The sequence below is a fragment of the Octodon degus genome, unplaced genomic scaffold (assembly GCF_000260255.1).
Source record: "Octodon degus isolate 3935 unplaced genomic scaffold, OctDeg1.0 scaffold00056, whole genome shotgun sequence".
Taxonomy (NCBI): Eukaryota; Metazoa; Chordata; class Mammalia; order Rodentia; family Octodontidae; genus Octodon; species Octodon degus.
In genome coordinates this window covers 8,540,022-8,556,221 of record NW_004524632.1, presented here as the reverse complement: position 1 = coordinate 8,556,221, position 16,200 = coordinate 8,540,022, and the positions used below count along the sequence as shown (strand labels likewise).

Sequence of the window (16,200 nt, the reverse complement as noted above, 5' to 3'; positions counted from 1 at the left end):
GGCATGTGGTGCTGGGGGATTGAACCGCAGTCCCTGTGCTTTGCTAAGCTTGTTCTCAGTAGGTGCTTTAGACCACTGAGCCATCTCACCAGCCCCTGTTGTTTGTTTTTTGTTTGGTTGGTTTTTGGTTTTTTGCAGTACCAGGGATTGAACTCAGGACCCTGTGCTTGCCAGGCAAGCGCTTATTTTACTGTATTTCTGTTTTTTGAGACAGGGTTCTACTTGTAGTTTGGGCTGGCCTCCTGCCTCAGCCTCCCTAGTGTTGGGATAAGAGGAGTGTGCTACCATGCCTGCCTCCTGTCTCAAATTTTTTAAAGCGGTTGTAAATGTAAAGAATGCAAACCACTCTGGAAATGCAGGCCTGCATAGGAGAACCAAACACCGTGAAACTTGAGTTCTCTGTGGTTTCATAAGATGATAAACGCAGACTTCTGGTGCTTTGTGAAAATACCTGTTAATTTGGTATATTAGTAGTTTTTGTGAGTAATGTTTAATGTTAAAAGTAAATATGGGCTGCTGAGATGGCTCAGTGGTCTAAAGCACCTACTTAGAACAAGCTTAACAAAGCACAGGTACCGAGGTTCAATCCCCAGCACCACATGCCAGCCAGCCCCGCCCCCTGGTGGGCTGAGCTGCCCCCCCACACACACATAAATAAATAAATAAAATTTTAAAAAAAAGTAAATATGTAAGTCTGAGCTGAGTACAGCAATGCACACCTGTAATCCCACCCATGAGAGAGTGAGGCTGAGGCAACAGACTGCCAAATTTTAGGCATCTTAGATGCTGTGTCATAAAAGGGTGCTGGATATAGCTGGGCGGTAGAATGCTTACCTAGCATGCGTAAGACCTGGGTTTAGTCCCTGGTACTGCAAAAGAAAGAAAAAAGGGGAGGGAAGAAGAAAGGAAGAATAGCAATGGTTAGGATCAAGCTGGCTTTGACCAGTGTTACGGAATAGAGGGAGGTCGCTCACTTTCTAGCTGACAGATGGAGGGTCTGGACACCCAAGTAAAGGAGAACACATGTAATTTTTTCCTCTCTTCCAAAGTAACAGGAGCTGGCCCAACAGCTCAGGGGATTAAAGCACCTACAAGCATGCACACAGCCGGGGCTTTGATCCCCAGGCCTGCCTGCCAGCCCCGCCCCTGCAGTGCACCGAGACAACAAATGAGAGTGGGCATGGTGGCATGCACCTATAATCCCAGTTCTTGGGACGCTGTAAACAGGCAGATCACTATGAATCCAATCTAGTAGTGAGACCCTGAACATCCTATAGACCCTTCCATAAAAATACCAACAACAACAAAAATAAAAAGAAAGACCCTCCTCTAAAATACAAGAAAAAAACCAACAACAAAGAAACAGTTTTTGCCCAGGCATAGTGGTGCATGTGTGTAATCCTAGTAGTTGGGAGGCTGAGGCAGGCGGATTCCCAAAAGTTCAAGGACAGCCTGGGCTACATAGTGAGTCCAGGGCATCCTGCAGTATATATAGCAAGACTCTGAAGAGAGACAGACAAAAGAGCAGGGAGGGGAGGGAGGATAAAGGCTTTTCATTACATTACAGTGGCTGAAAGTATCTTTGTATCATTAGTCCACTGTTACAGCAAATTTATTCCCTTGCACTTGCAAGATGTTAAATATTTATATGTAAAATAATTGAGAAATATCACTATAATCAAAGTCTTTTGAATGTGTAATTAATGGGATAAAATAGAAAGTGACAGAATAACAGCAACTCTGAAACACTAAGAATTTTCTTATGTGTCTCTTTTTGAGATAAGATCTTGCTGTGCAGTTCAGGCTGGCCTTGTGCTCACTTTTGTAGCCCCCAGGCTGGTTTCACCTCACAGAGATCTCCTGGCTCAGCCTCCTGAATGCTGGGTTTACAGGCGTGCACCACCACGCCCTGTTCTAAACTGCATAGAGAGACCGTGTCCCAAAAAAAAAAAAGTAAATGTCTACATGATACTGTTTCATTTCTATTTTATAGAATTGCCATGAGCTTGAAAAGATGGACCTGGAAGAATGTGTTCAGGTAAGATTGCACGATTTTATTCACAAGTACACTGCGATGAGGGCCAGTGAGATAGCTCAGCAGATTAAGCTCCTGCTTAGGCAAGCACGTGGCCCAGGTTCAATCCCCAGCACTATATGCCATGCCGGACCCGCCCCCAGGCATGCTGAGCTGCCATTGAGACTGGGCATGGTGGTGCACACCTGTAATCCTAGCACTGGGGACAAGTCCGAGCTCTGTAGTGAGACACTGTACCAAATACAGAAAAACCCAAATACACTGTGATGGGAACTTCCATAATCCCTGTACATGAGAATGCTCAGGTCCCTCCCTACTGGGGCACTCTGCCCACTTACTGAGATGTCTTCAGTCACTCCAGGTAGGGTGTGCATGGCACATGCGTTAAAGAATTATGAAAATACATGCTTTGATCAGACTGACATTAGAAAGGACACCCAGGAGTCAGGGATATAGCTCAGTGGCATAGTGCCTGCCTGGCAAGCACAGGGTCCTGAGTTCAACTCCATACCAAAAATCAGGTGAACAGGCACCTGGAAGCTTACCTTTATAATCGGAGCACTGAAGAATCTCAGGCAGGAGGATCGTTCCAAGTTAGAGACCAGCCTGAGCTGCATAGTGGAACCCTGTCTCAAAAAATTTTTAAAAAAAGGAAGAATGGATGGACAGGCACCCAAGTATCCAGGCCACAATGCTATTAAAATATTTCCTGGGCTGGGGAGATCACTCAGTAGAATAAGTGCTTGCCAGTCAAGGGCCTGAGTTCATTCCCTGGTTCTGAAAACAAAGAAAAATTTCCTTATGCTGGGTGTGCTGGCCTGTGCCACTGTCCCAGTATCAAGAGGCTGAGGCAGGAGAATCACTTCAGCCTTAGTGGTTTAAGGCCAACCTGAGCAAAATAGCAAGTCCACATCTCTTCTTTCATTTAGTTTTCATTAGACCTGCAGAGTGGTGGTTCTAGGAAATACTCACAGCACAAGTGCCCTGCTCTGTAGCAGTGGCATCTTGTAGCCTAACTGGATCCTGGGTCCCTTTTTTATTCCCGTTTTAACACTTCTCAGGCAGCAGTATATACCTTTAGTCTCTATACTCAGTCTGAAACAAAAGGGTCATAAGTTCAGGTCCATCCTGGGCAACTTACTAACATACTGAGACTCAGTTTCAAAAGAAAACTTCTTGGGGCTGGTGAGACGGCTCAGTGGCCTAAAGCACCTACTGAGAACAAGCTTAGCAAAGCACAGGGACCGCGGTTCAATCCCCAGCACCACATGCCAGCCAGCCCCGCCCCCTGGTGGGCTGAGCTGGCCACACACACACACACACACACACACACACACACACACACACACAAATAAATAAATAAATAAAATTTAAAAAAAAAAAGTGCCAGGTGTGATAGCGCACACCTGTAATCCTAGTACTGAGGAGGCTGAGGCAAGAGGTTGTCATGGGTTCGAGACCAGCCTAGGCTACATGGTGGGTTCAAGACAAGCCTGGATTACCAAGGGAAGAAATACAGCCCATGACTGTTTGGAATTATACTTAATATACATTTTTCTTTTAGATAACTGATAGCACGTTAATCCAACTTTCTATACACTGTCCTCGACTTCAAGTATTGGTGAGTTTCTCTCTCAAGGTTTATGTGTTTCTTGGATTGAATCAAAACAGTGCCGTGGTTTGTTTAAAGTAAGAAACAGCTTGTACTTTGCTCTCATTTTTGGTTAAATATGCTTCCCTGAGTTGCCAGCCTCCAGAGGAGAAGCGAGGGCTTCAGTGAGGTGGGAATAAGACAGGGCCGGAGGGGCACACCAGCAGTGTTGTTGCAGAGAGCCGGAGCACCCACAGGCGAGCGGGATCTCTCTCTGCAGGAAGCGTGGCTCCTGCTGAGTGGCATTTTGACACATTTCCAGAGATCCAAGGATGAGGTGGCCCAAATACTATTCACTTCACCATAACCCTGTGTTCTTATAAAACAGAAACAGGCCAGTCCTAATGGGGCAGCTTATTGCTGCTATACCCAGTGATACTTTAGGAGGGTATCCTGCTGAGTGTGATAGTACGGCCTGTCTTTAAACCCACCACTACTCTGGGAGGCTGGGGCAAGAGAATCCACAAGTTCCAGCACAGCATGAGTAATTTAGTGATTTAGCAACACCCTGCTGGAAAATAAATAGGGGCCACGACATAGCCCAGTACAAAAGTCCTGAGTTGAATCCTCAGTACTGAAGGAAAAAAAAAAAAAAAAAGACAAAGAGACCTCTTGGCTTACTATTGTGTGTCCAGGATCATGTTGGAGTGTTAGCACCATACTCTCCTAACTGGCTCAGAGGTTCAGATTTTTCCAGAGATAGATGTACAGAGAATTGATGAGGTAATGTCATAGGTTATCACAACTGATCTGCAGCTGATTCACTGTTGGGTCAGGCCCTACACCAGATAGTCAATATTTAGTTCAGGCTCCAGAGAATTTTGTTCATAAATTCCTATTCCTCCCTAATTCTTTAGTGTTAACTTGAATAGGGGTAATTTTTTAAAGCATCTTGCTTTGTTTATGAGGTTCACAGTCATTACATGAATTTACAAACTGCATTTAGAATAACATGAAAGTCACAAATTGCTCTAAGCAGACTCTGGTGCCTCTTAAAGCGCATCCTTCGCTCCCTCATGCCTGGATGTGGTGATGGCTCCATGTTCACCAGAGTCACCCCAGAAAGTGCTCCTCCCTGATGGCGCACACCCCCCCTCCTTTGCTCTGGCTGCAGAGTCTGTCCCACTGTGAGCTCATCACAGACGATGGCATCCGCCACCTGGGGAACGGGGCCTGTGCGCACGATCAGCTGGAGGTGATCGAGCTGGACAACTGCCCCCTCATCACAGATGCGTCCCTGGAGCATCTGAAGAGCTGCCACAGCCTGGAGCGGATCGAGCTCTACGACTGCCAGCAGATCACTCGCGCCGGCATCAAGAGGCTCAGGGTGAGCTGCACTGGTGCTCCCTACCCTTTCCTTGTCCTGTCCTGTCCTTTTGCATATTTAGATTCCTGTGGAGTTTAAAGTTACTTGGACCTCTAGCAAGCAGAAAGAAAATGGAGAGTGGTCCTATGTGGAAATTTGGTAGAAAAATTCCAGCAGAGATTGTCCAGTCGTGTCTGGGCTTAATCACATCCCTAGAGTATAAAAAACAAGGAAAGAAACATGCCAGATTTTTATTCACAAGCAAAGATAGAAATAATATAAAGAAAAATGGTTAAGTGAGATTTATGAATTCAACTTGTATTTCTTCTTCATGTCGAACCCTTTCCTGGAGTTCTTATATTTCTTTTTTTAATCTTTTGTTTTTGGGGGGCCAAGGAGATAGCTCAGTAGAATAAGTGCCTGCCTTGATGGCAAGGTCCTGAGTTCAATTCCTGGTACCATTAAAAAAAATAAGTAAAACTTTTTTTTTTTATGTATTTGGCTGTTGCAGGGTCTCACTACACAGCTCAGACTCATAGTGATCCTCCTGCTTTCAGCCTGGGGGTGGGGCTGATGCTGGGGATCGAACCACGGTTCCTGTGCTTGCCTAAGCAGGCACTTAGTCCACTGAGCTGTCTCACCGGCCCCCTGTGGACATTTATTGAAACATCTGCTGCACATCTACTGGGGCCGAGGCACTCTGGTCACTTAGCACTTTTCCATGGTCTCAAAAACTCCATTTGACCACAGAGGATTTGGGGGTTTTTGTTGTTGTTATGTTTTGATATTGGGACTCAAACTGAGGACCTTGGCCAAAGATATAGCTCAGCAGCGTAAGTGCCTGCCTGGCAAATACAAGGTCCCGAGTTCAATCCCTGGTACTTCAAAAAAAAAAAAAACTCAGGCCCTTGCACTTACCAGGCAGGTGCTGAGCTGCTGAGCTGTATTCCTGGACCTGGCCACATGTTTTGAATAAGTAACAGAGCACCAGAGCTCCTCTTGTGTACGATTCGCTCCGATTTCTCATCCTTCTGTGGTATGGACCAAGAACTGACTAGAGGGGCCGGGGAGATGGCTCAGTAGAATAAGCGCCTGCCTGGCAAGTACAGGGGCCTGAGTTCAATCCCCAGTTCCGAAAAAACAAAAGCAAACAAAAAGAACAGACTAGAGTGAGGGGAGCAACAGGCTGGCCCAGGCCTCTTCCACAGCCTGCTGCCGCTGTTGTTCCTGGCCCAGCCCTGCCCCGTCCCTGGGATCTTTTCCATCTCAGAACTGTTAGGAGATAGTCACTTCTCTGTGTGCAGGCTGTAACCTCCCTGAGGACGGGATCGCCCTGTGGACCGTCTTTGTGTGCATGTAGCATAGTGCCTGGTCACCATTGGCAGTGTGAAATAGTAGGAAAGGCTAGAGTCATGGTTTTCCCAAAAAAAAAAAAAAAAGGATAGTGAGGGTTTTTTTGGTTTTTAATATAAGAAAAAGACAGCCTGCCATCATGGTTGAGCCAGGAGAACTGCTGTGAGTTCGAGGCTATCCTGGGCTACAAAGTGAGTTAAAACCACCCTTAACTACTAGTGAAAACCTGTCTCAGAAAGAAAAACAAGCTGGGCATGGGGGCACATGCCAGTAACCTCAGAAGTCAGGAAACTGAGGCAGGGATCACAGAGTTCAAGGACAGCCAGACCTACATAGTGAGAACCCTGTCTCAGAAAAATAATTAAATAGAAGAGAGAGTGGGAGGCAGGCAGAGGGAGGGACTTTGTCCACAGTGATTTGGAAAAATAATTATTTTAAACCTGTGTAGCCTCTTCCACCTGGGAATCTCTTTGGGAAAGCTAAATTAATACGTTGCTGGGGCTGGGGAGATGGCTCAGTGGAATAAGCACTTCCCTGGCAAGCACAAGGCCTGAGTTCAATCCCCATTTCTGCAAAAAAATAAATATGTTGCTGGAGCTGGGGAGCCTTAGCTCGGCAGCCTAAGTGCCTGCCTGGTAAGTGCAGGGTCCTGAGTTCGATCCCTGGTTCTGCATACCATGCCAGCCCCAAACCAGGTGTGGTGATTGATGCCTATAATACCAGCACTAGGGCGGCTGAGACAGGAAGATCACTACAAGTACAAACTGCATAGCAAAACCCTGTATCAAAAAAATCTTTAAAAGGGGTGGCCTGCCCATTAGCTCAGGTGTTTAAGTGGCTACTTAAACAAAGCAGTCAGGCTCAGGATGCTGTGGTTCGATCCCCTCATCCTCAAGCCAATCCAGACCTGCCCTGAAGGCATCCTGAGCGGGACCGGAAAAAAAAAAAAAAAAATCCTTCTGCTATTTTGGGCTGGGGTATTGAGAATGGTGTCACATTCTAGGAAGCTGAGGCAAAAAAAAAAAAAAAAAAAAAAAATCACAAATTTGAGCTCAACCTAGGAAAATTATTGAGACTGTGAAAAAGAAAAAAAAAAAAGAAAAGAAACCATTTTTTTCAAAATGAAAAAAAATCTAGGGCTAGGGAAATAGCTCAGTGGCGTAATCACCTGCTTGACAAGCACAAGGTTCCGAGTTCAATTCCCAGTACTGCAGAAAGAAAAAAGAAAGAAAAGAAATGTAAAGGGTTTGGAATGTAGTTCAGTACAGAGACCCTGGGTTTCATCTCCAGTACTGAAAAAAAGAGAGAGAGAGAAATGAATGTGATGTTTTCCTCTAGTTTATTACAAAAACAGATACTACAGTCCTATGAATGTGTGCTTAGCACAGCATAGGATGGAACTGAGTGGAACCCAGGCCCCTCAGCATCCTGACTGGTCCTCATCCTCGTCCCCGATTGCGTGTTGTTGGAGCCCTGCAATGGCTTTCCTGTTTGAGTGCTCACTTTGTAAAGTTTCTGTCTTGTTCCAGACCCACCTACCCAACATTAAAGTCCACGCCTACTTCGCACCTGTCACTCCACCCCCGTCAGTCGGAGGCAGCAGACAGCGCTTCTGCAGATGCTGCATCATCCTATGACACTGGAGGGCTCTGCCACTGTGAGCTGAGTACTTAAGAACACTCTAGAGTTACCTGGTGTCTCCAGCAGAAGTAACCCCAGGGTTCTGGGCAAGTGTTACGGAGTGAGGCCGTGTCCAGGTCCCCAGAGCCACGCGTACGTATGCATCCACAACCTACCCCGCCCACTCCAGCTCTGTGGCCACGGGACTGAAGCTCGTGCTGGCTCTCCCAAGTGGATTGGTGAAACTTACCTGTCCTGTCAGACACACCCAGAACATCATAGGCCAACACGGAGGGAGGGCACTCCAGCAGACCCAGGGTTACTGCTGTGCTGGTTTCTTTATTTTGTTAAGGGGGTTTTGTTGGGGATTTTGGAACAGTAACTGCAGTCATCCAAGGTCAAGGAAAGCATGGGAAAATGATACGGGAGGTATCCAGGGACCAGAAAGAAATTCCTGGCATCCTAGATGTGGCAGCCCTCATTATGAAATGACCACATAGCTTCTGTGCTTCCTGTATCCATGCAACGTGCTGAGCACGCTCGCAGAGAAAGCTGTCCATTCCTCCTTGGTTTGGTACTTAGCCCAGGGGTTGCTGAAATGCTGCGGTCCAGATGTGGCTGCTCATCAAACTGCCCTGTCTGTCCACACCGCGCACCTGTCTTCCGCTCTGCGTGGCTCCTTCTGCACCCTGCTCAGTGTGTCACCCAGTCACCATCTGCTACTCCCTCAGTTGTTACTCTTGGGCTGTTGTGTTTACAGTTTGCATTTTGGATGATTAGTTGAGGTTATCAAACATTTTTAAAAGAAACATTATCAATAAATATTTTTTTAATTTGAAATTCTACCTTTAGGGGACCCTGCTTGAATCTTTGCCAACCTGAAAGGAAAATAAGAAAAATAATGAGAAGAAAGCTAATATTATTTTGACAAAAACAAACTTTGCATTTTGGTTTCCGTTATATCTAGCAATAGATGATAACTCGCCTGAGGGGCCCATACTGCCCCCCACACTTCCTGCCTGCAGCCTGTATTAACGTGCTAAGGAAAGAGATGAGAAATGTGTTGTTAGTGAAGAGTGGATGGCAAATCCCAGATGTAGCCTGGGGGTCCCTGGCACCCAGCTCAGACTTCAATAATCTCCTTGCTGTGCTCACCGCAGTCTGGGTGTGCTTGCTGGCAGCTCCACCCTGGTGGTTGTAGCTGTGTGTGGCCAGTGGAGCCGAGCTGTACTCTCCAGCACCGCGCTGCCCATGCCCATCTTAGCCCATCAGGAATACAAGCATGGCCCAGTGACATCTGGCCAGCTCTGTCTGTGTTGATGGTTCCATAGCAGTGTTGGTACCTCAGAGGGCCCAGACTGCCTCAGCCTTCTTTATCTTTTGCCCACACTTCTTTTAATGGAATTGTGAAAGTGGCCAAGGGATGGGATGAGGACGTGTAGAATAGAAACTTGAGAGAGATTATCAGTGTCAGTGTCTACCCAGCTTGGACTGCCATCAGGGCTGAGGAGAAAGGGGGCTTAGCACTAGTGAGTCAAGAGTCCATGAAGAAGGCGTGGTGGGGCTGAGGAGATGGCTCAGTGGAATAAGTGCTTCCCTGGCAAGTGAAAGGACCTGATTTCACAAAAAAAGAAGGCATGGTGCCACACACCCATAAGCTCACCTGCTTGTGGTGGAGGCAGGATGTTCAAGGTCAGGCTGAGCACCTTGGCAGACCCTCAGTCCAAGTGACATGAGGGAAGAGCTCTGGGAGGCAGCTCCGCGTGGCTTACCTGTGAGCCACTTAAGGCCTCTGCTGAGCCTCAGTACCGCCAGAGGTAGAAACGAGAAGCTGCTCACCTCCACAATGTCAAGGAAGCCAGGCATGGCAGCACATGCTTACAACCCAAGCATCCACAAAGCCAGAAGCAGGAAGATCATGAGTTCCAGCCTGGGCAAATTAGCAAAACCTGTCTCAAAAACTTTTAAACTGGCTCAGTGGCACATGCCTGTAATGCCAGCACTTGGGAAGCTGAGGCAAGAAGATCACTACGAGTTCAAGGTTAGCCTTAAGTGCATAAGGAGACCCTGTCTTAAAAAAAAAAAAGTGTGGGAGGGCTGGGGAGATGGCTCAGTGGAATAAGCGCTTCCCTGGCAAGCACAAGGGCCTGAGTTCAATCCCCAGTTCCGCCAAAAAAAGAAAAAAAAAGTGTGGAGGAGAGATGAACAGGATGGGGATGTAGCTCAGTGCCAAGGCCCTAGATTCAGTTAGAGAATAAAGAAAATAAAATGAGGGCATTTCTAAAGCCTTTTTTTTGGGGGGGGGTAGTTTTTGGAACATTGATGTGCAATCCATCTTGATCTTAGGTCATCTGCTGCATGATTCAGATTGTTAAAGGGCTAATTTTAATGCTGCAAGTACTGGTTCTACCAGTGTGTGCAAGAGTGAAGTCTCTATTGATGTTGGAAGCAATCACATGGAAATATCCTCTATTGCTGTCACTTTTTAGCATAGTCTTATTTTATTCCTTTTTTTTTTTTTTTTTTTTTTTTTTTTTTTTTTTTGATTGGCTCAGGCTGCCTTAAGGGCAGGTCTGGTAAGGCATGAGGAGCTGGGATCAAACCTATGTGTTCTGTGCCTGACTGCGTTTGCATAAGCAGACCCTTAAACACCTGAGCTAACAGGCAGGCCTCCCTCATATGTCCCTTTAAAAAGTTCAAATTATTTGTCTTTTGTGTTCTTCCTCTTTTCAAAGTACCTTGTAAAGAATATTTTTGGGGGCTGGTGAGATGGCTCAGTGGTCTAAAGCGCCTACTTAGAACAAGCTTAGCAAAGCACAAGGGACCGCGGTTCAATTCCCCAGCCCCACATGCCAGCCAGCCCCGCCCCCTGGTGGGCTGAGCTGGCCACACACACACACACACACACACACACACACACACACACAAATAAATAAATAAATTAAATTAAATTAAAAAAAATATATTTTTGTTGGGCTGGCCAGAAAGTTCAGCAGACCAAAGCATCTGCTTAGGCAGAGCACAGTGGCTGGGGTTCTATCCCCGGCATGCCATGTGATCGAGACTGGGTGTGGTGGCGCGCACCTGTAATCCCAACGCTTGAAAGGCTGAACACCAACAGATCACTACGAGTCTGATCGTCTGTCTGATCTATGTAGTGAGACCCTGTACAAAAAAATAAATAAATATATATAAAATTTCTGAAAGAGGGTCTCACTGTGTGGCTCAGGTTGGTCTTGAATCCTCCTGCCTTACCCTAGAAAGTGTTAGAAGCATAGGCATGTGCCCCTACACATGGTGGATTTTTTTTTTTTTTTTTTTCAAACAGTCTTGCTGTGGTCCACAGGCTGGTCTTGAACTCAGGGCCTCAAACAATCTTCTTATCTCAGTTTCCCAAAAAATGAAACTCGGTATATTGGCACAAAAAGAAACTTTAGACCCATCGAGCTTGGATGAAAATGTAATTTCTGGTAAGGGCCTGAGTTCAATCCCTGGTTCCGCCAAAAAAGAAAATATAATTTCTGTGCTAATGACTGCATGGTGAGTTGGTTCAGGTAGAAAGCGCCCTGAGCCCGGAATGTGTGCTTCCTGTCTGTGTCTGGAGTTAGCAAGGCATGATGCAGGCAAACTTGCTAGCTTGTTTGTTTGATTTCATAGACACTCCAGAATATGCCTTTATAGTAAAAATAAATAGCATGAACAAAAGAGAGATTTAGAAAGAAAAGGAAAGTACCCTCCCAGTTCCTGCTGTAAAGTTCTGGGTGGTCAGGAGGGATCTTGGCAGTCTTGAGGAAGTTTGGGGGCCGTACCTCCCCTTGGCCTGAGTACCCTTCCCCAGTCTCCCCCTGGTATTTTCCAGCACTGTTCGCTTCCTCAGTGTCCCTCACGCCCTCTTGGCCGCCTGCAGAGCTGAGTCCAGCACCCCTCCTGCGGTCCTACCCTCGCCTGTTCCTCCGCTCTCAGTCTCCCTCATCCCAGAGTGCTGCTGACTTCTCAGCCTCACCATCCACAGCAGCTGGGGACGGCCTTGGATTAACTGTCGAGTGGCTCTGGTTGTTTCTCACTGGGCTCTCTTAGATGCTTGCTTGCTGGATTTGAATAGAGTTTGTATGACAAAAGCTTGATATGAAGAATAAGATCCAGCTTTAGCCGCCCCCCTTTTTTTTTTAATACTTGGAGCGTGAAAGCACACTGGTGCTTTGTGTTAAAATTTGTTCTTCTGTTCTCTCATCTTCACGGGATGTAAAAGTATTTCTTGAATGACTTTAAATGAATGTCCATGGCCAGGGAGATAGCTCAGTAGAATAAGCACTTGCCTGGCAAGCACAAGGGCCTGAGTTCAATCCCCGGTTCCACCAAAAAAAAAAAGAATGTCCAGTCTGATTTCCCCATCCATTAAGTTGATTACCAGATACAAAGTGAGATACTTTAGCCCTTGTTTCAGACATTCTAGAGGGAAACCTGGTAAGTAGTTCTGTGTTTCCTTCCGGGCTATCCAGACTCTCTGACCTGCGTGGTAGAGCCGTGATGCTCCAGGAGCGCAGTGTTGCAGCCCTTCTCATTACCTTATAAAGTGCATTTCATTGGTGTGGTAGTCTAGGAGGGCGTGGAGAACTGAACAGAGCATGCAGCGGCCCTTGTCTTGGCTTGAAGGCGAGCTCATGCTGCTGTGAGCAGCATCTCTTCAGGGGGTGGGGTGTCCAGATGAGGCCAGCCCTTGGCCAGTTCACGTGTCTGCGCCCTGAGCAGCTGCCACCACTGGGAAGGTTTGCAGGAACGCGCTGCCTTCTCCCTGTCTCCTCCTTGCTTATCTGCATTTGGGGGGTAGCTTTCTACCCCTGTGCTGCCTCCTGGCTGACAGACCCTCGCTGAGCTCTACAGGTCTTGGCCAGAATCTGTACACCTTTTACAGTGATCTTGGGGTCAGAGGAATCTAGAGCAGTAAGAGAATATAAAATTGGAGATTACAAAAGATGCGTGAGACCTTACTCACATAATGGCCCAGGTAATTTGAGATTAAGGTTGTCATGACTGTGTCCAAATGTCCTAACTTACATCTTCTCTGGCAAAGAACATAGGCCACTGAGGTACGTGCTGCTGCAGGCTTGCCTTTTTACTTGAGACAGACTTTCTACCTGCCAGGCAGGAACTGCCACATGAGGTGAGGTTTTTGCATGAAAGGTACCTGCTCCTTTCCACTCAAGCCAAGTCCACCTGTTCTGTGTGCTTTGATTCTTAAGAACATCAGTTGAACACCTCTGAAGCCTTTGACCCTTAGGGAAGGCAGTGTGTGGCTATACCCGAGTCTGACCCCGAGGGAGTTACCCTCTGAAGAAGCACAGCAGCTGTTGGGCTGTGCCCACAGCAGCGTTGTGTCCCAGACCGACCAGGGTGCTGCTTCCCTGCCCTGTGGGTTCCCAGCGACCCTCAGGGTGCCCATCGCTTCCTCAGCACCAGGAGCTCATGACCCTAGAGGAGAACCACAGGCCAGAAGAACTGTTTCCGGGGCCCTTTTATTTTGTGTTTTCCCCATTTCTTCTCTTGACAAATTGACCTGGGGAAATGAGAGGTGAGGTTCAGAGAGAAGTGGAGAAGCGGTTCTAGAATGGGGCCCCTTCCTCAGAATTGGCACCTGCTCAGCAGTGCTGACTGCTGCCTTGTCCCGTGGACGCCACACCCTCTTCCTGCCAGGCGGGCTCCTGGTGTCCCCTCACTGAGTCATCCAGGTACAGACCAGCACCACACAGTCCCCAGGCTGCCCAGCTGCCTGAGGGCCTCAGGGAACAGGACTGCGGGGAAAGGTCCAGGCGGCTCCGTCTGCTGGGCCCCGAGGCTGGGAACACTTGAGGTGATGTCTTTCTGTTGTGCCCATAGAAGCAGCCTCACCCTTCCTACTGCTCACAGGGCGTGTTTCTCAGCCTAACCCTCCCAGCCTTAGTAACTTGTTTTCTTTTATTGGCACTAGAGAATGAGACCCTAAAGTCTTAGAAAATCCTAACTTGAGAAAGTTTCTAACTGCTACGGTTTGACTAATTGCTTTAACCACCCCCAAAGATTTTCTTTTCTAGTGCTGTAGACTAGATCTTCACCGAGTGAAATCTTTGCTGCTACTTTCCTGGGTTTACATCAGGTTTTTCCCTTGAGAATGCTTCCTTATCTGTACTTCTCTGATGACTGTTAATCTCTAATAAGTACAGGAAGGGGGCGTGCCTGTGATTTCTTTCTCCCCTTCACCCCCACTTCACACACTAACACTGGCAGTGGGTGGGCACTGCAGGTCTGGGCGAGGTGCCAACAGGGCTCTGTGCTGCCCGCTGCCCCTGCCCTGGGATTGCTGAGGAGAGGCTGCTCACCCCGCCCCCTCCGCACTCTGCCCTTCTCCCATCTTCACTGACCCTGAGGGCACAGAGCCAACTGACGTGGTCTGTGCAGAGCTCAAGAGAGCCATGAGGACCTGTTGCACTCTTGCCTGGCGACAGAGGCAGATGGGTACCTGGTGCTGCTGGAGAATCCTTACTTCAAGCCAGGCTGCTTCCCCCTGCTCGCACCCTCTCCAGGGGTCAGAGGCAGGGGCTGGTGGGAGCTGTCCTGTCCACCCTCGCCACCCCTTAGACAACCTGGAGCATGACCCATGGGAGCCGCCACTTGCTTATTGCCACCAAGGGCCAGGCTGTCCCCACACGGTGGCTTCACACCAGTTTCCTTGAGCTGCCCCAGTGACTGTCCCACAGAACACCTGGCACCTGAGGATGAGAGGGGGATATTTAAAAGAAAATCCAAGGTGGCAGTAGAGGATTTCTTTTGCTTTAAAATCTTTGGACTAAAAAAGAAATGTTTTTTATATATAAATATATAAATTGTTATGTAACTATTGTTTCCTGTATGTTCTAATTTTGTTTTATGATGTAATTAAAGGAAATAAGCTGTGAAGACTTCTCATTCTCCTGTGGAAATAGCATGACTGGGAGACACGGCTCTTTCGAGCTCGACCCCTAGAGCAGCACGGGCTCCTAGGCAGCGCGAAGCCGCCTTTTCTTTCTTGTATTTACTCATTTCATTACCTCTGATGCTTTTGCGGCCATTATTTCCTGCCCTGAACTTGGAGAAAGTACTAGGTCAGAGCTGACCTCAGTGAGTGGGCAGTTAAAGTGCAACCAGTGCCCAGCCTGGGCAGGCCCGGGAGGTGGGTGGTGTGAGGGAAGGCGCCTGAGCCGCTGCCACTGCCGACTGTGTGCAGCCTTGCACGGAGGCCGTTGGAGTGCGGGAGGTCCTGGCCAGCACTAATCTGACATGGTGACCACTGTCACCTGCTTCCTTCCCGTGGTTACCCCAACAATAGTCCATGCAAAGGCTTCTCCAGCTAAGAGACCCTGAAAGCCAGTGTGGCTGTGCCCCTGTCCCTGGCAACAAGGAGCAGTAGTAGAGCCAGATGTAAATCTGTTACCTTCACCACAGGAAAATCCTGAAGGACATCTTGTGGGGGGGCTCACCTGGAATCCCAGCACTCTGGGAGCCTGAGGCAAGAGGATCACAGGTTCAAGTCCAGCTCGCACTGCTGAGCAAGAAGAGCTTGTCTCTTAAATATGAAAACAGAAAAGGCTGGAGGTGTAGCTCAGTGTGAAGGGCCTAGGCTCGATCCCTAGTATGAAGGGCAGGTGCTTATGCCCCACTTGACAACTACTCTGTCCTGACAGTTTTGGACAAGAGCTGGATTTGTCACAGGAGGCCAACATCATCCTTTTGAGGGATGCAAGCAGGGGTCTGCTCAGCTGTCTGTATTAAGTTGGCCCTGTGCGTCGAGGGAAGCACTTTCTAGGTCCTTAAGCTGACTTCATTTTGCTCCATCCACAGTGAATTAGTGGAGCAGATTTTAGAGTTTGTGGTAGAGCCTGCCTGGTTTAAAGCTCACTGCGGTGAGCGCTGGGAACTGAGGTGAGGAATTACTTTATCACGCTGGGGTTTGGGCAGGGCGCTTTGCCTGTGCCTGGTACGCGCTAGGGTTTTGCCTCCCTGTGTATTTGAGGATATTCACCATACAACTTGAAGGGAATGTGGTGGACGGGAAGAATGGTATGGTCTGATTCTATTTAAGGGACCACCCCCCAAAAAATGGAAACCCCATATTATTTAAAATTGGTGGGGCTGGAGAGATGGCTCAGTGGTCTAAAGCACCTACTTGAAACAAGCTTGGCAAAGCACAGGGACCGCGGTTCGATCCCCAGCACCACATGCCAG

General features: G+C 47.8%; 1 protein-coding gene and 1 long non-coding RNA gene across 6 annotated transcripts in view; one reads left to right on the top strand and one right to left on the bottom strand.

Moving 5' to 3' along the window:
• Fbxl20 (F-box and leucine rich repeat protein 20) overlaps positions 1–8,805 on the top strand; it is a 114,641-nt gene extending 105,836 nt beyond the window's left edge. For all 5 annotated transcript variants that reach the window (XM_023718082.1, XM_004633699.2, XM_023718084.1 and 2 more), the window contains 4 exons: positions 1,994–2,038; positions 3,600–3,656; positions 4,801–5,013; positions 7,875–8,805. In XM_023718082.1, the coding sequence (XP_023573850.1) occupies positions 1,994–2,038; positions 3,600–3,656; positions 4,801–5,013; positions 7,875–7,982 (423 nt within the window). In that variant the 3' untranslated portion in view covers positions 7,983–8,805. The remainder of the gene's footprint in view (positions 1–1,993; positions 2,039–3,599; positions 3,657–4,800; positions 5,014–7,874) is intronic.
• Positions 4,801–14,740, bottom strand: LOC111817355. Its single transcript, XR_002821582.1, has 3 exons — positions 13,861–14,740; positions 13,616–13,621; positions 4,801–4,811 (listed from the first exon to the last, which is right to left on the bottom strand). It is a non-coding gene; the product is annotated as an uncharacterized LOC111817355 (long non-coding RNA).
• Positions 14,741–16,200: the final 1,460 nt, after the last annotated feature.